This window comes from Brachyhypopomus gauderio, chromosome 18 (assembly GCF_052324685.1).
Source record: "Brachyhypopomus gauderio isolate BG-103 chromosome 18, BGAUD_0.2, whole genome shotgun sequence".
NCBI lineage: Eukaryota > Metazoa > Chordata > Actinopteri > Gymnotiformes > Hypopomidae > Brachyhypopomus > Brachyhypopomus gauderio.
The window spans coordinates 1,165,702-1,182,606 of NC_135228.1; the positions used below are offsets into that span (position 1 = coordinate 1,165,702).

General features: G+C 45.9%; 1 protein-coding gene across 7 annotated transcripts in view; it reads left to right on the plus strand.

Moving 5' to 3' along the window:
* Positions 1–16,905, plus strand: part of znf462 (zinc finger protein 462) — a 50,564-nt gene that overhangs the window by 18,673 nt on the left and 14,986 nt on the right. For 4 of the 7 annotated variants that reach the window (XM_076979354.1, XM_076979358.1, XM_076979355.1 and 1 more), the window contains exons 2-5: positions 4,821–5,074; positions 5,324–10,656; positions 11,284–11,418; positions 16,389–16,702. In XM_076979354.1, the coding sequence (XP_076835469.1) occupies positions 4,852–5,074; positions 5,324–10,656; positions 11,284–11,418; positions 16,389–16,702 (6,005 nt within the window). In that variant the 5' untranslated portion in view covers positions 4,821–4,851. Of the gene's footprint in view, positions 1–1,376; positions 1,455–4,820; positions 5,100–5,323; positions 10,657–11,283; positions 11,419–16,388; positions 16,703–16,905 lie in introns of those variants that run through there. The other 3 variants (XM_076979357.1, XM_076979359.1, XM_076979360.1) reach the window with 3 other exon arrangements.

Genomic DNA, 16,905 nt, shown 5'->3' on the forward strand with positions numbered 1-16,905 from the left:
CTGATGGTCTTGTAAATAGCAGTAAGTTGTACAGTAAGTGTGTAGAACACATTCTGTATTATCTAGCAGTAGGATGTATTTCTTCTTCATTCATCCTCCCCCATTGGCAGCTTGTCTGTGTGAACTAACAGCATTATTGATAATGCAGTGAGAAAAAGAACAGCCTCCGATTTTCTCAATCATTTTTTTTGTTGTTGAGGTCTGTGAGAGTTGATTGGATCGGTGAGGGCAGATGAATGCAAATCCATCCAGATCCTGTAATCTGGGTCCAGATCCAGTAATTCCAGTAATCTGGGTCCACATCCCGTAATCCGGGTCTAGATCCAATAATCTGGGTCCGGATCCAGGGATGTGCAGTCCTGCCCCTCCAAGCCCTCCCCTATTTACTGCTTCTCCTAACCGCCCCTGGTGGTGGTGGAGGTCTTACCGCCCCAGGTGGTGGTGGGTGGGCGGTTTGGGCCCAACCCTCCGTTCTGGTGAAGCTGTTCGCTCGGAGGCCGTCTGTGTGGCAGCTGCTCCTGCTCCCGGCGTGTTGGAGTAGAGGGTGTGGTTCCTGGCACGGCCGGCTGATGCGGAGAGACCGGTTGGTGATTAACAAATGTCAGTAGACTTTGGAATCCAGGGGGCCGAGTCAGACGGCTGTGTCCTCTGTGTGCGGAGAGAAAGGTCTCCCAGGTGCCTGAGCTATGCAGCCAGTTCCCCCCTTCACCCACCACTGTGTGCTTTTGCTTTTATTCCATCTCTTTCCCCTCTCCCTCTCTCTCTCTGCCTCTCTCACTCCTCCCTTCCAATCTCTTACCCTCTGTATCTCCCTCTCTATCTCTCCCTCTCCCCCTCTCTCCCCTCTCCTCTCTCCCCCTCTGTCGTACTGACTAGTCTTTCAGTGTTTCTGTCCTTTTTCTCTTCCTCCATTCTTTCTTCACTTATCTACTTGTTTTCTATCTCTTGCTCACTTCTCTCTCTCTCTCTCTCTCTCTCTCTCTCTCACACACACACACACACACACACACACACACACACACACACCGAAACACTGGCTTTCTTGATTCCAAAGCTGCAGATGCTCTGAGGTCTGAATAAAGGAAGTTCAGACATGCTTTGCATTTTTAGACCCCTTGTGGAGCTTAGCTGGCAGTTCCCAAAAGATTATTTGTTATTATTTTATTACTGTTGTTATTATTATTTTGAGTGACCTCCTGACCCCAGCCCGAGACTCTGATATGTACGTTTGTGTATCCAAAGCTGTGCTGGATTTTGGTCCTAGATATAAAAGCCCTAAGTCAGGCTGGCAAGACTGAAGCTCTTCCCCCTTTCCTCTATCTTTCTTTTTTCTGTTCTTTTTTTTTGTTGTTGTTATTTTTTCTGCTGAGCTAAGCAGGCGTGGTGCGCTGGAATGGTTCATCTGGCAGTCAGGATGCCGTCAGCAGCTCCGCAGAATCCAGACCGCTACGGAGGTGGGTCCTGATCGGTGAGGTCCTGATCGGTGGGTCCTGATCGGTGGGGTCTGTGTTTTGCGCTGGAATGCGGCACCTGAGCGCAGGCGCTCGCCACCTAAAATAGCCATAACCAAAAGGATCCGTGTGGCTCTGCGGCTGTTGGAGCCGTGGTGAGCAGATGAAAGCGTTATAGTTTCTACCCCATTAGCCCAGCGCGGCACTGAAGCACAGGAGGAATGCTACCGAGCTTTGATTGTTTCATTTTCTGCCTCACGTGTGTGTCTGTGTGTGTATCTGCGCGTGTGTCTGTATTTGTGGGCATGTGTGTGTGTGTGTTTATCTGTGCACACGTGTGCATATGTGTCCGTGTCTGTGTGCCCCACCAGTAGGGTTCTCACATATATGTGGAGATAGTCAGGGCGTGTCGCTATGTTCCGGGTTCATCTCCACTGCCAAAAGAAATCAGGGTGGAGCTTTTTCTCCAGGCTGAAACTTGACCTGGAGTGAGTGAAACGGGGCCTCCTGCAGATGTTCGCAGGGCAGTGTGTAACGGAGGCACAAACACCTATCTGCCCATACGCTTCCAGATCCGGAGGAGGGAATAGAGATAGGGTTAGGATTAGTGGTTTGAGGTAGGGTTAGTGATTAGGATTAGAGCTAGTGGTCAGGGTTAGAGTCAGTCATAAGGATTAGTGCTAGTAGTTAAAGTTAGTTAGTGATTAGGATTAGTGCTAGTGGTTATTGTTAGGGTGAGAGAGTTCACGTGTTCCTGTGCTTCAGTTTTTTTCTGTTCTTCAGTATTCTGGCTTGTTGTATTAGCAAAGTGATCCGAAGTAATTCCTCAGTTTGATGGGGTGTTTTACTGCATACCATGAGCATATAGTGTTTCCGTCGCATCTCCTAAGTGATACAGTGATCCTCTGGCCTTGTGTGTAGCAGTTCAAAGCCGTGGCTTGTATGAGGTCTTCATAATCAAAGTCCCCATGTCCTTGTGCTTGAGAGAGAGAGGCGTGTTTACACTCCTGTTTATCAGTCCAAGGGCTCAAACTTACTGGATGTAGTCACTCAATTTGCCTTTAAGAGTATGAGGAAGGTGTTTTTTTTTTTAGAAGAGGTCAGAATGGTTCAATGTTGTGTTTGTTTTAACAGATTTCAAGGCTCTCTGAGGAACAGAGAACGTTTGCTCAATGCTAAATGAGAGTTTCATTTTCATTGGTGCTTTTTATATCGTCTTGATGAAACTTGCAGAAACCACCAACTGTGCATGCTCAGATGTGTTATAATGCAAAGGCTAACGGATTAGGCCAAACTGCAGATTTCCAAAGACCCTGTGTCTGCAGTGTAGCTCGCTTGTTCTCGTTGAGCATATGCAGAATATTTGTGTATTAACCCTAACCCTAGTGTATTCAGAATATTCCTGTCCTTACACTTACCCTAGTGTATTCAGAATATTCCTGTCCTTACCCTTACCCTAGTGTATTCAGAATATTCCTGTCCTTACACTTACCCTAGTGTATTCAGAATATTCCTGTCCTTACCCTTACCCTAGTGTATTCAGAATATTCCTGTCCTTACACTTACCCTAGTGTATTCAGAATATTCCTGCCCTTACCCTAACCCTAGTCTATTCAGAATATTCCTGTCCTTACCCTTACCCTAGTGTATTCAGAATATTCCTGCCCTTACCCTTACCCTAGTGTATTCAGAATATTCCTGCCCTTACCCTTACCCTAGTGTATTCAGAATATTCCTGCCCTTACCCTTACCCTAGTGTATTCAGAATATTCCTGTCCTTACCCTTACCCTAGTGTATTCAGAATATTCCTGTCCTTACCCTTACCCTAGTGTATTCAGAATATTCCTGCCCTTACCCTTACCCTAGTGTATTCAGAATATTCCTGTCCTTACCCTAGTGTATTCAGAATATTCCTGCCCTTACCCTTACCCTAGTGTATTCAGAATATTCCTGCCCTTGCCCTAACCCTAGTGTATTCAGAATATTCCTGTCCTTACACTTACCCTAGTGTATTCAGAATATTCCTGGCCTTACCCTAACCCTAGTGTATTCAGAATATTCCTGCCCTTACCCTTACCCTAGTGTATTCAGAATATTCCTGCCCTTACCCTTACCCTAGTGTATTCAGAATATTCCTGCCCTTACACTTACCCTAGTGTATTCAGAATATTCCTGCCCTTACACTTACCCTAGTGTATTCAGAATATTCCTGCCCTTACCCTAACCCTAGTGTATTCAGAATATTCCTGCCCTTACCCTGACCTTAGAGTGCAGAATATTCTCATACTTGCCCTAACCCTAGTGTATGCAGAATATTCTTGCCCTTAATCCACAGAAAAAATAACCCCTATCTGAACTCCTCACTGTTCACCAGCCAACACTAACAAATGCATTTTGCAAAAGTTGAATTGCTAGATTATTCCCAGGTGCATTTTTAAATCATGTCTGGCATAAATTCTTTTCTCAACAATTTTTTGTAGGTCATAATTGGTCCTAAATCTTTCATAGACTGGTCTCATTTACTTTAGGAGATGTCGTTGTTTCAGTACTATCTTCAGAAGTAGGAATCAAAGGAATGACAATTGTACTTGTGTGTTTTGTGACATTCTTAAATATTATGTTGAAGATTATATGTACCAGGCACGTTTTGTGAAGTTTGTCCTTGGTGATTACGGTGGTTGCCATTATTTGTTAGGAGCTGTGAATCAGTCCACATCTCCAGGGAGAGACCTGCACTACATGTGTCATTGGTGTCACAGCAGCATGTTTCTGCTCAAACAAAATGGCAGCCATCCATATTTTAATGAAAAAATATTGATCAGAAAGATGAAAACAGATGGACGTAATGACTCTCTGTAAGGCTGATAATGAGTCTTTTTTGCTGGGCATTGATTAGTGGTGCCACTAGAGGCCACGAGGTCTTGAGGTATAGTGATGCCACCTCCAGGTTATGGTTCCATAATCATAATGGCATCTCAAGGACCAGGGTAGTCTTCATCCATGCCTGAATATGCTCCATCGTGTTTCAGAAAGACATGATGCAATCTGCCAGAACTGTCTGATGTAAATACTGAGACACACTGGTGTTCTCTGGCTCCAGCTTATCCCAAGGTAATAAAAAATGGAACATATCGGCCCTTAATCCCCCATCAACCATCGTTCTTGGAACAGGCTGTCCGGTCATCAAAAAAAAAAAGTCTTTTGTTTTCCATATTGTCAGAATTCTAGTGTTTTCTCTCTGGTGTGTGGGATCACATAGATTTTTAATGTGTAACGTCTTCGGCATGCTAAGACAGCTATGCACCGGTGCCTAAGAGTGCTCGTGTCTCGGCTAAATGGTGTAACTGGCTTCCTCCGTCTCTGTCCAGGTTTCCCTGATTTTCCAGGGGGTCCTTAGCGATGGAGGTGCTGCAGTGCGACGGCTGCGATTTCCGTGCCGAATCCTACGACGAGCTGAAGGTGCACATCCAGGACGTCCACACTGCCTTCCTGCAGCCCGCTGAAGTCGTGGACGGGTCTCCGCAGCGATCCACGTCCAACTCTGTAAATTCCCTCAGTCACACCGAGGATGATGAGGAGGACCTGCCCAATAATGAATACGAACTCCTGCACAAGGAAGCAGGTGCTGCTAGTAGTGTCTCAGCCAAGTATGACATCAGTGTTGGGCTGTAAAATGTCGTTATTATTCATTTTTGCTTTTATGATGTCATTGAGTGGTGTGTAATGGCAAATTGAAATGTTGTAAAACACAAACGTTTGTCTTAAAGCAGACTTTAATAACAGCCACGTAAAAAAGATTTATGAAGTCATTTTTTGAAAATAAATAGTGTGAAAAATACATAAATGTTTTTTTTCTCTATTTATGTTTCAGTCATCAACTCCTTTGACTCAGACTCTGGGAACTTCACTTCAAACCAAACAATATACAGTCCACCAGCCAACCAGTCCAGCAAGACAGCAAACCCATTTTTCCAGTGCAAGTTCTGTGTGCGCTATTTCAGATCAAAGCCCCTCCTCAGTGAGCACACTAGAAAAGTCCACGGTGTTGCAGGAGGTGACAGTTCACTCAACACTTCCAAACAATCGGGCTTCGATGTTACGGTGCATGAAGATGCAGACAAAGTGTACTCTTGTCAGTATTGCGCATACAAATCTCCTCTACGAGCCCGGATACTGAAACATCAGAGGATGTATCACAAAGATGGTGTGTCGGGACACTCGGATTCTCCCGCTGAAGCTGAAGCGGGAATTCTGGACATGGACTCGGACACCTCGTCTTGGGAGCAGCAGTGTGAGGACTCGCCGGATGACCTTACCGTGCGGAGTGTTCTGGACTCCATGATCAAGCCGCAGTCCAGAGGAGGCTTTGCCTGCGAGTGGTGTGGCTTTCAGTCGATGCAAAGGCAACGGTTGTGTGATCACATGATGAAGAAACATCGTAACATGGTTAAGATCATGGTGTCATTACAGCAACCCAAAGGAGAAGGAAGTGCAGGATCCTCCAAGTCTGATTGCGCTTCATCACCAAGAAGCACCCCGACATCCAACCTGATGTCAAATGACCTAAGTGGAAATGAAGGCTCCTCTGTGAATCCCTCATCTGCGACAGGGCACACATCGCTGAAGTCCACACAAGGACTGACGGATTTTCAGTATTCCCAGATCACAAAGAAGGTACCCAACGCCACTGGATCTTCCATATTGTCCGAGAGAGCGAGCTTCATAATGTCGGACCTGTCCAACTCGGGAGCAGACCTGGACACTAGTGTGCTAAATGATTCAAGGAGTAGTTCCGACGAAGAACTCTGTGAAATGGATGATCCCAGTTATACTAACTGCATGTCTGCTCATGACTCAGCTAAGCTGCTCCTATCAGAGGAGGACACCGAACTGCTGGAGGCAAAAGGGATTCCAATTAGAAGACATCTGCACAAGTTCCAGTGTCCCTTCTGTCCCCTTCTGATCACGCATTTGCGAAACATCTCTCGCCACATAGAAAATGTGCACTTACCCAGTACAACCACCCTGTACAAGTGTGACCAGTGTCCTTATCTCTGCACCAATCCAGTTACACTTGGCACACACAAGGAATGTCACGGCGGTTCCTCTGCTGACTGGGATCTAGCCAACGAAAGTCCAGAGGGCCAGAATGAAGACTTGGAGCCGGTGAACGGAGGCGATGGCAGTTCTAAGGTCAATGGGAAGAAATCCCCTGCTGAAGAAGACCAAAATTCTCATCACTGTTTACTCTGTAACTTTTCCACTGCAACACTGAAAGGCTTGCGTGTCCACCAGCAACATAAGCATTCATACTGTGATGAGATGCAGGCCACAAGTCAAGAGGGTTCATCCAATGAGCAGCAGGACTCTGAGTCTGAATCGTATAGCTCTTCAAATTTTGTGCAAAAAACTCAAACGTCAATCCTAGGATTTTCATCCAGAAAGCACCTTATTGGGAAGACAGCCAGGAAGTCTATTAATGACTTGCCCTTGGATCTGTCTCCTGTCAAGAAAAGAACAAGAATTGACGAAATTGCGAACAACCTTCAAAGTAAGATCAGCCAAAGTCAGCAGCATGAGGATGTTATTAATTTAGAGGAGATGGATGATGAAGAAGAGGAAAATGAAAATCACATTGATGAAAAAAAGGAAAGAGAAAATGCTGAAATTCAAAGTCGGCGTTTCACGTACAATACGCAGCATCTGTACATCAGGAAATCTACTGGTGCTCAGGCTGAGCGTGGCGTTGGCAAACGAAAGCGCAGCTTACAGTCCAAACTAAGCTTGAGAAATGTTCCCATCCATGTGACCGTTTCTGATGATGAGGACAGCTTCAGTGCCTCGGTAGAGTCTACGGCCATCCAAGAGCAGAGCGGTCGTGACAGCAGAGAGACCTTTCAGGAGAACACTGACTACACAGAGGAACCGGGGAACCTTTTCTACTGCAAACACTGTGAGTACCAGAACAAATCCGCCCGCAGTGTGAGTACTCATTACCAACGCATGCATCCCTATATTAAATTTAGCTTTAGATACATTCTTGATCCAGAGGATCAGAGTGCCGTCTTCCGTTGTCTTGAATGTTTCATAGAATACAATAACTTCAATGACTTACACCAGCACTACATGGATCATCACCCAGAAGCTAGCAATGTTCTCAACTTCAACCAGCCAGATTTGGTGTACACATGCCGCTTCTGTTCGTACACCAGCCCAAACGTGAGGAGCCTGATGCCCCATTACCAAAGAATGCACCCTTCTGTAAAAATCAATAATGCCATGATCTTCTCCAGCTATGTGGTTGATCAGCCTCAGAAGGGAGCAACAGAGTCACAGACACTGAGAGAAATCCTGAATTCTGGGCCCAAAAATTTCACAACCTCTGCATCAAGGTCCTCATCCAGTCCCGCGCTTAAAAACCTGTGCAAGACCCCTGACTCCAGCATGGACTCCGATGCCTTTAAGGAAACTCTTGATGGTAATGTCGTAGTTTATGACTGTGATATTTGCTCCTTTGCCAGCCCTAACATGCACTCGGTATTGGTGCACTATCAGAAGAAGCACCCAGAACAGAAGGCCTCATACTTTCGCATTCAAAAAACAATGAGGGTCATATCCGTAGACCGAATGCAGTCATCCACCAAGTCAACGTACAACCTCTCCAGTACGCCAAAGTCTTCAAATGTAGTTTTGCCCTTGGGTCTGGATGAGGAGGTTTTCTACTGCAAGCACTGTGTTTACAACAATCGATCTGTGGTGGGTGTCCTTGTTCATTACCAAAAGCGACATCCAGAAATCAAGGTGACTGCAAAGTATATAAAACATGCTCCTCCTACACCAGGACTGATGAAGCTTATGGATGAGTTGCAGATTGCGCCTCCTAAACAATTCATGAAACAGTTCAGCACCAGCATGGCTGAAGGGTCGAGCAATTCGCACCCAAAAGGATCAACAGAAAAGGGGGAGGGTGAAATGCTGTTTTTCTGTCAGCACTGCGACTACGGGAACCGCACTGTGAAAGGAGTGCTGATCCATTACCAGAAGAAGCACAGAGACATAAAGGCAAATGCGGATCTGGTTCGGAGACATACTGCTGTGGTTCGCAGTCAGAGAGAAAGGGCTCAGATGATCCCAGCAGGAAGCTCCACATCCACCATGACCTCGCCAACAGACACTGAGAAATCCAGAGCACTTAGGTCTTTAAAATGCAGGCACTGTGTCTACACCTCTCCCTATGTGTACGCCTTGAAGAAGCATCTGAAGAAGGATCATCCCACTGTGAAGGCCACGGCCATGACCATCCTGCACTGGGCTTATCAGGATGGTATCTTGGAGGCTGGTTATCACTGTGAGTGGTGCATCTACTCCCATGCCGAGCCTAACGGGTTGCTCATGCATTACCAAAGACGACACCCAGAGCACAATGTGGACTACGCATACATGGCCAGCAAGCTGTGGGCTGGTCCTGACACTTCCAGACAAGGGGGCAACTCCGACATGAAGCATTACCAGTGCAGAGATTGTGCCTTTGAGGCTTGTTCCATTTGGGACATAACCAACCATTACCAGGCTGTTCATCCATGGGCTATCAAGGGAGATGAGTCTGTTCTTCTTGATATCATCAAGGGAAACAATACGTCAGAAAAGCTGCTTCCCCAAATGGGAAAGGGAACTGTCTCGGTTTCCAGTCCATTTAGCAGTCTCCAGTCTGAAGAGGGTGCCATGGAGACCAACAGGTCAGCACCTGAAAGACACTCCCACCTCTCCTTCTCCACCACCTCCTCCATATCAACCAACCCCTACCAGTGCACTGTGTGTCTGTCCGAGTACAATAGCCTTCACGGGCTTTTGACCCACTACGGTAAAAAACATCCGGGCATGAAGGTGAAGGCTGCAGACTTCGCACAAGAAGCAGATATCAATCCCAGTTCGGTTTACAAGTGCAGACACTGTCCATATGTGAACTCTCGCATCCATGGTGTTCTCACGCATTACCAGAAACGCCATCCACTGGTCAAAGTCACAGCTGAAGACTTTGCGGATGACATTGAGCATGTGCAAGACTTGATAACTGATGGAGAAGATCGATCCAAAAGCCAACGGCAAGGTTACGGTGCCTACAGGTGCAAGATGTGCCCTTACACTCATGGCACACTTGAAAAACTGAAGATACATTACGAGAAATATCACAATCAGTCAGCATCAGACATATTTGTGTCAGCACATCGTCAGTCCCCTGCAAGCAAGGAAGATTCTGTTGCGGAATGCAGTGTGACAGAGGTCGCTGAGGTCGACTTTGACCTCGCGCTCTCGGAATTTGCAAAGGGAGAGAAGCATGCCGTGTTTCGATGTCAGCTTTGCAAGTACTTCTGCTCCACCAGAAAGGGCATAGCCCGGCACTACCGAATCAAACACAACAACGTACGGGCTCAACCGGAGGGCAAAAACAATGTCTTTAAATGTGCCCTGTGCTCTTACACCAACCCCATACGCAAAGGCCTTGCTGCTCACTACCAGAAACGGCACGACATCGATGCCTACTACACGCACTGTTTGGCTGCATCCAAGACCATGGGGGAGAAGCCAAACAAAGTGATGGTGCCCTTGGCATCTGGGGAGGATGGTCCAGCACTCAGCGAAGAGCTGAGGCAGGCTGTGGACCGCCGCAAGTGCTCACTCTGTTCTTTCCAGGCGTTCAGCAGGAAAAGCATCGTCTCACACTACATCAAGCGCCACCCGGGTGTTTTTCCTAAAAGGCAACACTCCAGCAAACTGGGGCGGTACTTCACCGTCATCTACCCCCGCGAACCGGAGAAACCGCCCATTACTGAGGACATAGAGCTGGTGGAAGTGAAATCAGAAGCTGATCAAGAGTGCGATATGGAATGGCTGCCGTTCAAGTGTCTCAAGTGCTTCAAGTTGTCGTTCGGAACTGCTGACCTGCTCATCTCGCACTACAATGATTACCACAGCAAAGAGCTGAAGCATGACTTCGTCACCATTCAGAGCCCGCTGGAGGATGGTGTTGAGCTCTACCAGTGTGTTCACTGTGAAATCAAGTTCCTCACGCTTCCAGAACTCAGCACCCATCTCATGAACCATAACGAAGAGTTCCAGAAGCGAGCCATGCGGCAGGAGAGGAGGAAGCAGCTCCAGAGCAGACAGAAGACCGCAGAAGCTCCAGAGATCAAGGCTGAATACAAGGTGAGCGAAGGTTCATTTCATGAAGTACCGATTTCCAATGGTTTGGTGTTAAAAAATTATTTTGCATTTTTGTTTTGCTGTTTCAAGCCATGATGTTAGAGAAAATGACATTGGTAGAAGAACGGGGAAGGAAGCAACTTGTCAGTTAAGGTTAAGAAAGTGAAAAATCCTTGAAGCTTCTGCACGGGCTCAAACGTCAGTGCGCCTGTTTTGCCAAACTATAGCCAATATTTACCTGTCCAATAAAGGATAAGACTGGATATGTCACATGCCAACACAGTCAGGGACTCTCTATGTATTAACAGACACATTCCAGATAGAAAAGTGGACAGTGGACAAGACAGATCAGTGAAACCATGCTATTGCTTCCACTAATTGGCCTGTCATTTCTCATTAACAGTTTGGTTAAGCAGACTGTGTGATTGGTATATAGACTTATGAATAGCTCTATCAACATGACAACATTGCTCCCAGTTTCATATGCTTTGAACAACGGGTGTATCCAGCCGTCAACAGTAGTAGTGCAAGAGCAATGATGACGTCCCTCCGTTGTCCCTGTTGGAGCCTGGGCTTTGTGTTAACATGCTAACTCGAGCGATGTTTGTTGCTTCCTTGTTTGCTCTGCAGGGGGAAAACTCTGATAAGGCTCCTATTGGATACAGATGCAACTTCTGCGTTGAAATGCACCCAACTCTTAGAGCCATCTGCAACCATCTGAGGAAACACGTTCAGTACGGCGAAGTCAAGGAGGGCCACGTCAAGGTAGTAAGACCCTGTGGCTATAAATATGCTAAAGACATAAAAATGCTAAATCATTATGGGGAGATGCTCTCCTATTAGCTGTGGTTTAGAGTTTAATGGAATTTGAACCTGAATGAGTTATGTCTGAATGAGTTTTCAAACCTTAAAACTTCATTGTTTTGTTATTTTCAGCAGCAGTTTAAAGCTCACTTGTGTTTTAACCTAAACTCAGTTTATGTCATCTAAAAATCACACATGTGCCACTAGATGTCACTGGACCTCAGATTTAACTGTTCTTCATCTTAAAGCTGCTAAAAACCAAGGTTTAAGGCAAGATTTTATTTGTAATTATAGTGCATGTTAATATTTTATACCTGGGCCTATATACTTTCCACCATAATATTTTGTGGACTTCATGGCATGTTTTAATTTAATGGTGTGTTGTTTGCACACAGAGGAAGCACGTATATTGTTCAGATAAACTAAAGATGGCATGCTTAGTTTATTATTATTACTTACTCAAAAGGGAAACAAACTTGTATCTTATGTCAAACTTTTTATTCCTCATCATCCTTTCCTCTAAAAACACACACTGACGTGCAAGAATGAAAAAAGGAAAAAAAAAAAACAAGCTACTAGCCAGACTGAGCAATTAAAATTATTTGCAATGATTGCTAAATGAAATGCTTTGCCTGCAATATCTTCGCTTACTGAAGCCGGCCAGCTGTGCAGCACCTTGTGGGACAAGGACGTTGCCCCAGTCGATGGCCGAATTGTGGAGCACTGCCCAAGAGGCAGTGATGCTGCTCGCCCTGTGGGCTGGTTCACAGATCCGCAGTGAGGCAGACTATGCAGTTTTTTGAGGCACCAAAGAGCCATTTGTTGTAGCAGGGCGCTTTCTTGTGACGGCTGAATCGCAACTGCAGAGGTGTCCTTTGGGGAGACGGTGACTGGTACCGTTACAGGCTAGCCTCGGTCACTGGGCAACAGACGGTGGACTCGGTCACCGAGCAACAGGCGGTAGCCTCTGTCACCGAGCAACAGGCGGTAGCCTCTGTCACCGAGCAACAGACGGTAGCCTTGGTCACCGAGCAACAGACGGTAGCCTTGGTCACCGAGCAACAGGCGGTAGCCTCTGTCACCGAGCAACAGACGGTAGCCTCAGTCACCAAGCAACAGGCCTCAGTCACTGTGAAACACTTTAACACTGTAAACCCCCGTTCTTTGAATTGCACTTTACGTTGGCTGCTGTCAAATATTTGTGTGTCATGGGTATACACTACCAGTGAAATGCACAGACATAAGATATTTTTTACATTTAAATATATAGATGTTAAATAAATATATTTAATTTATTCAAATAAAATTTGTAAATATGTTACATTTTGGGCTGATTGTGAGTAAATGTGGCAGTAAATTATCTTTAGTGGAAGGTTTCATAGGCCAAGTAGACTTAAGATCATTTTGACAGAAATCAGGTTTAATACGCAGCTGTATTTAACCTCTCAGGTTACTGGCTTAGCCACACCTGTGATAAAATGAGACTAAGCTGATAAGATAATGACCCAATTCCCCTAAACATGATAAACATGAAAAAAACATGCTATACCTAAACATGCTTAGGACATAAATATGATAATGACATAACATAAACATGATAATGACATATATATGATAATGGAATTATTCATGATAATTGCATATACATTATAATAACAGAATGACACAAAAATGATAATTGCATTTGCATGATAATGACATGTACATGATAATGGAATATACATGATAATAGAATATATATGATAATGACATATACATGATAATGGAATATACATGATAATAGAATATATATGATAATGACATATACAGTACATGATAATGGAATATACATGATAATGGAATATACATGATAATGGAATACATATGATAATGGTATAAACCTTCTGGTACATTCTCTTAGAATTACGCTAGTTCCTATTGCAAAAAGCAATTTCAGATTGCATTTTCACATTGAAAGAGTAGTTGTGATTTAAGATTAATCTGGCCTTTTAATAGATTGGCCCTGAGTTGAATTTGAGTTAAATGATCACTGACGTTAATACGTTGGGTCGGTCTGGGCCAGTCTGGTCCTGTTTGGGTTGGTCTGTTCCTGTTTGGGATGGTCTGGTCCTGTTTGGATTGGTCTGAGCTGGTCTGGTCCTGTTTGGGTTGGTCACACCCCACTAGAAGACCATTCTTACCCTACTGTGACGAGCCTCCACTCAGCCTTTCTGGCTCTTATTTGGATGGTTAAACGGCTGCAATTCAGTTGCAGGTTCAGCTAAGAGAGATTCCTCCAGGCGGTTACAAAAGGACTGAGAATATCGAGAGAGCGAGATATTACATCAGCTTAGATGGGTTGTGTGCACGAGCGTGTGCGAACGAGCGTGTGCGAACGTGCGTGTGCGAATGTGCCGGTGCGTGTCGGCACTGCGGCGCGATCGGGAAGGAAGATCCTTGAACTTCTGCTGGAGCTCGTCACGCAGGCGGGTACAAATGATCAAATCGCGGGACCATGTCCTGCAGGTTCTGTTTACAAACTGCAGGTGTGAAACCTCATTTTAAGACATTTGCTTCTATCTCCGTTTTATTATACAAATGTGAAAAGATGTGATTGTGGTTGATGTGCTCAACCTGAGGATCAAGCCGGGCTGTCTGAACACAAATCGTCATCCAGGAATAAAAATGGAACCTGAAGAGCTACTGCATGTGCTACAGCACGTTACAGCACTTCATTACTAATAACTTTGTGTTATTCAGTCATTAATCACTGCATTTTCCTCTGCATTCCTAAATTTACCCCCCCCCCCCCCCCCATAAAAACGTTTTGTAGGTCTGACACCTGTGTACAGGCCATACATTTGTGTACAGACGAGACAGAAATCTCTGCATAGGCCAGAAGTCTGTGTACGGGCCAGACGTGTATAGACAGGCCAGACGTGTACCGACAGACCAGACATGTGTGTCCAGTCTAGACATCTGTACAGGTCAGACACGTGTCCAGTCTAGACATCTGTACAGGTCAGACATGTATGTACAGTCTAGACATCTGTACAGGTCAGACACGTGTGTACAGGCCAGACGTGCATGCACTAGGTAATACACTTAAGACTGCTATTCCAGTGCGGATCCATCAGACACGATTTAGGGTTACGTCTCAAACTGAAGCCCAGGGAGAATCTATGGCTCCACACTAGGGGGCAGCACTGAGAGATTGTTTCAGGAAAACATCAAAAATACTAGTGTTAACAGTGGATAAAGACTAGTGGAGACAGGTTAGTGGAATCTGAAATGCCCCACTTTAAAGGTATTTGATGACTGTATTATTTACAGACAGGTGAATTAGAATACTTTGCTTTGTTTTGTCTCAGCATGTTTTTCTGGGGGAGGGGCAGGCAAAATTTGTCTCTGTGTTTTTGGGTAGGGGAGAAAGGTTTGCATGTTCTATATCCATAACAGATCGTTTAGTACACTATCTCTTTCTGTCTCAGCCTTTTTTCATTCTGTGTCTATCCCGCTCTTTTTCTCTTCCTCTTTTTACCCCCTTTTCTATTTTCTCATTGCCTGTGTCACAATGAGCTTACAGTATAATATGTACAGTATCTATGTGTGTGTGTGTGTGTGTGTGTGTGTGTGTGTGTGTGTGTGTGTGTGTGTGTGTGTGTGTGTGTGTGTGACAGGCTGTCAGAGTATGTTATTTATGGAAGGTGGAGTCAGATTAGGTTGCTGTTTCTCTCTCATTCCTGTGACTGACTCCAGATTAGGCCTAAGGGATGTGATGATAGAGGTTACATTTTAATCAAATGTAGCTACAACTAAACCACTTTCAGCATAATAGCCCAGAGGGTGTAGAATAGACATCACTGTGACTGGTCACACTAGACATCACTGTGACTGGTCACACTAGACATCACTGTCACTGGCCACACTAGACATCACTGTCTCTGGTCACACTAAACATCACTGTCACTGGTCACATTGTCACTGGTCACACTAGACATCACTGTCACTGGCCACACTAGACATCACTGTCTCTGGTCACACTAAACATCACGGTCACTGGCCACACTATACATCGCTGTCACTGGTCACACTAGACATCACTGACTGGTCACACTAGACATCACTGTGACTGGTCACACTAGACATCACTGTCACTGGTCACACTAGACATCACTGTCACTGGTCACATTGTCACTGGTCACACTAGACATCACTGTCACTGGTCACATTGTCACTGGTCACACTAGACATCACTGTCACTGGTCACACTAGACATCAGTGTCACTGGTCACACTAAACATCACTGTCACTGGCCACACTAGACATCACTGTCACTGGTCACACTAGACATCACTGTCACTGGCCACACTAGACATCACTGTCACTGGCCACACTAGACATCACTCTTACTGGTCACACTATACATCACTGTCACTGGTCACATTGTCACTGGTCACACTAGACATCACTGTCACTGGTCACACTAGACATCACTGTCACTGGCCACACTAGACATCACTGTCACTGGTCACATTGTCACTGGTCACACTAGACATCACTGTCACTGGCCACACTAGACATCACTGTCTCTGGTCACACTAAACATCACTGTCACTGGCCACACTATACATCGCTGTCACTGGTCACACTAGACATCACTGTGACTGGTCACACTAGACATCACTGTCACTGGTCACACTAGACATCACTGTCACTGGTCACACTAGACATCACTGTCACTGGTCAGACTAGACATCACTGTATGACTCATCACACACAGTCTAGTCACGCACACCTCAAATCACACTGGAATAGACACTGGTCTTACAAATGTAATTCTCATGTGTATGTAATAAAATTTAAGGAGTAAGGACCAGTGCATGTGAAATTGTACATTGGTGTTCCAGGAAAATTCCCCATGGTTAAACATAATGATTTTCCTTTCAAAGCAGGAAGTGGTGGAGGTGCCTGTGGCAGACGCCATGGGCAACGGCAGTGCGGAGGATGTGGTCGCCGTGGACGCTGCCCCCTCAGACGAGGGAGACTCCTTGGTGGTGGCCGTGGAGACGGAAGAGGAGGGGCCGGTGGCAGGCGGGGCCGGGCGGGAGAAGGCGGGGCATGCGTGTGGCGTGTGCGACCGCGTGTTCATGTCCATGCAGGGCCTGCGCTCGCACGAGAGGAGTCACTCGGCCATGGCTCTGATCAGCAGGACGGACAAATACAGCTGCCAGTACTGCCAGTTTCAGTCTCCCTTCAGACACAAGTAAGGAGGGAGGGGATGGGGCGGAGCTCTGTGTGTGTGTGTGTGTGTGTGTGTGTGTGTGTGTGTGTGGTGGGGTTAGGGGCGTGGCTCTGGAGGGAAGGGTGGGACCGGGTTGGATTGGGGGTGGAGTGGGGGGAGGGGCTGAGGAGGGGGGCGGGAGGGGAGATGGAGTGGTGGGCGGTGCCAGGGAGGAGAGGGGCAGG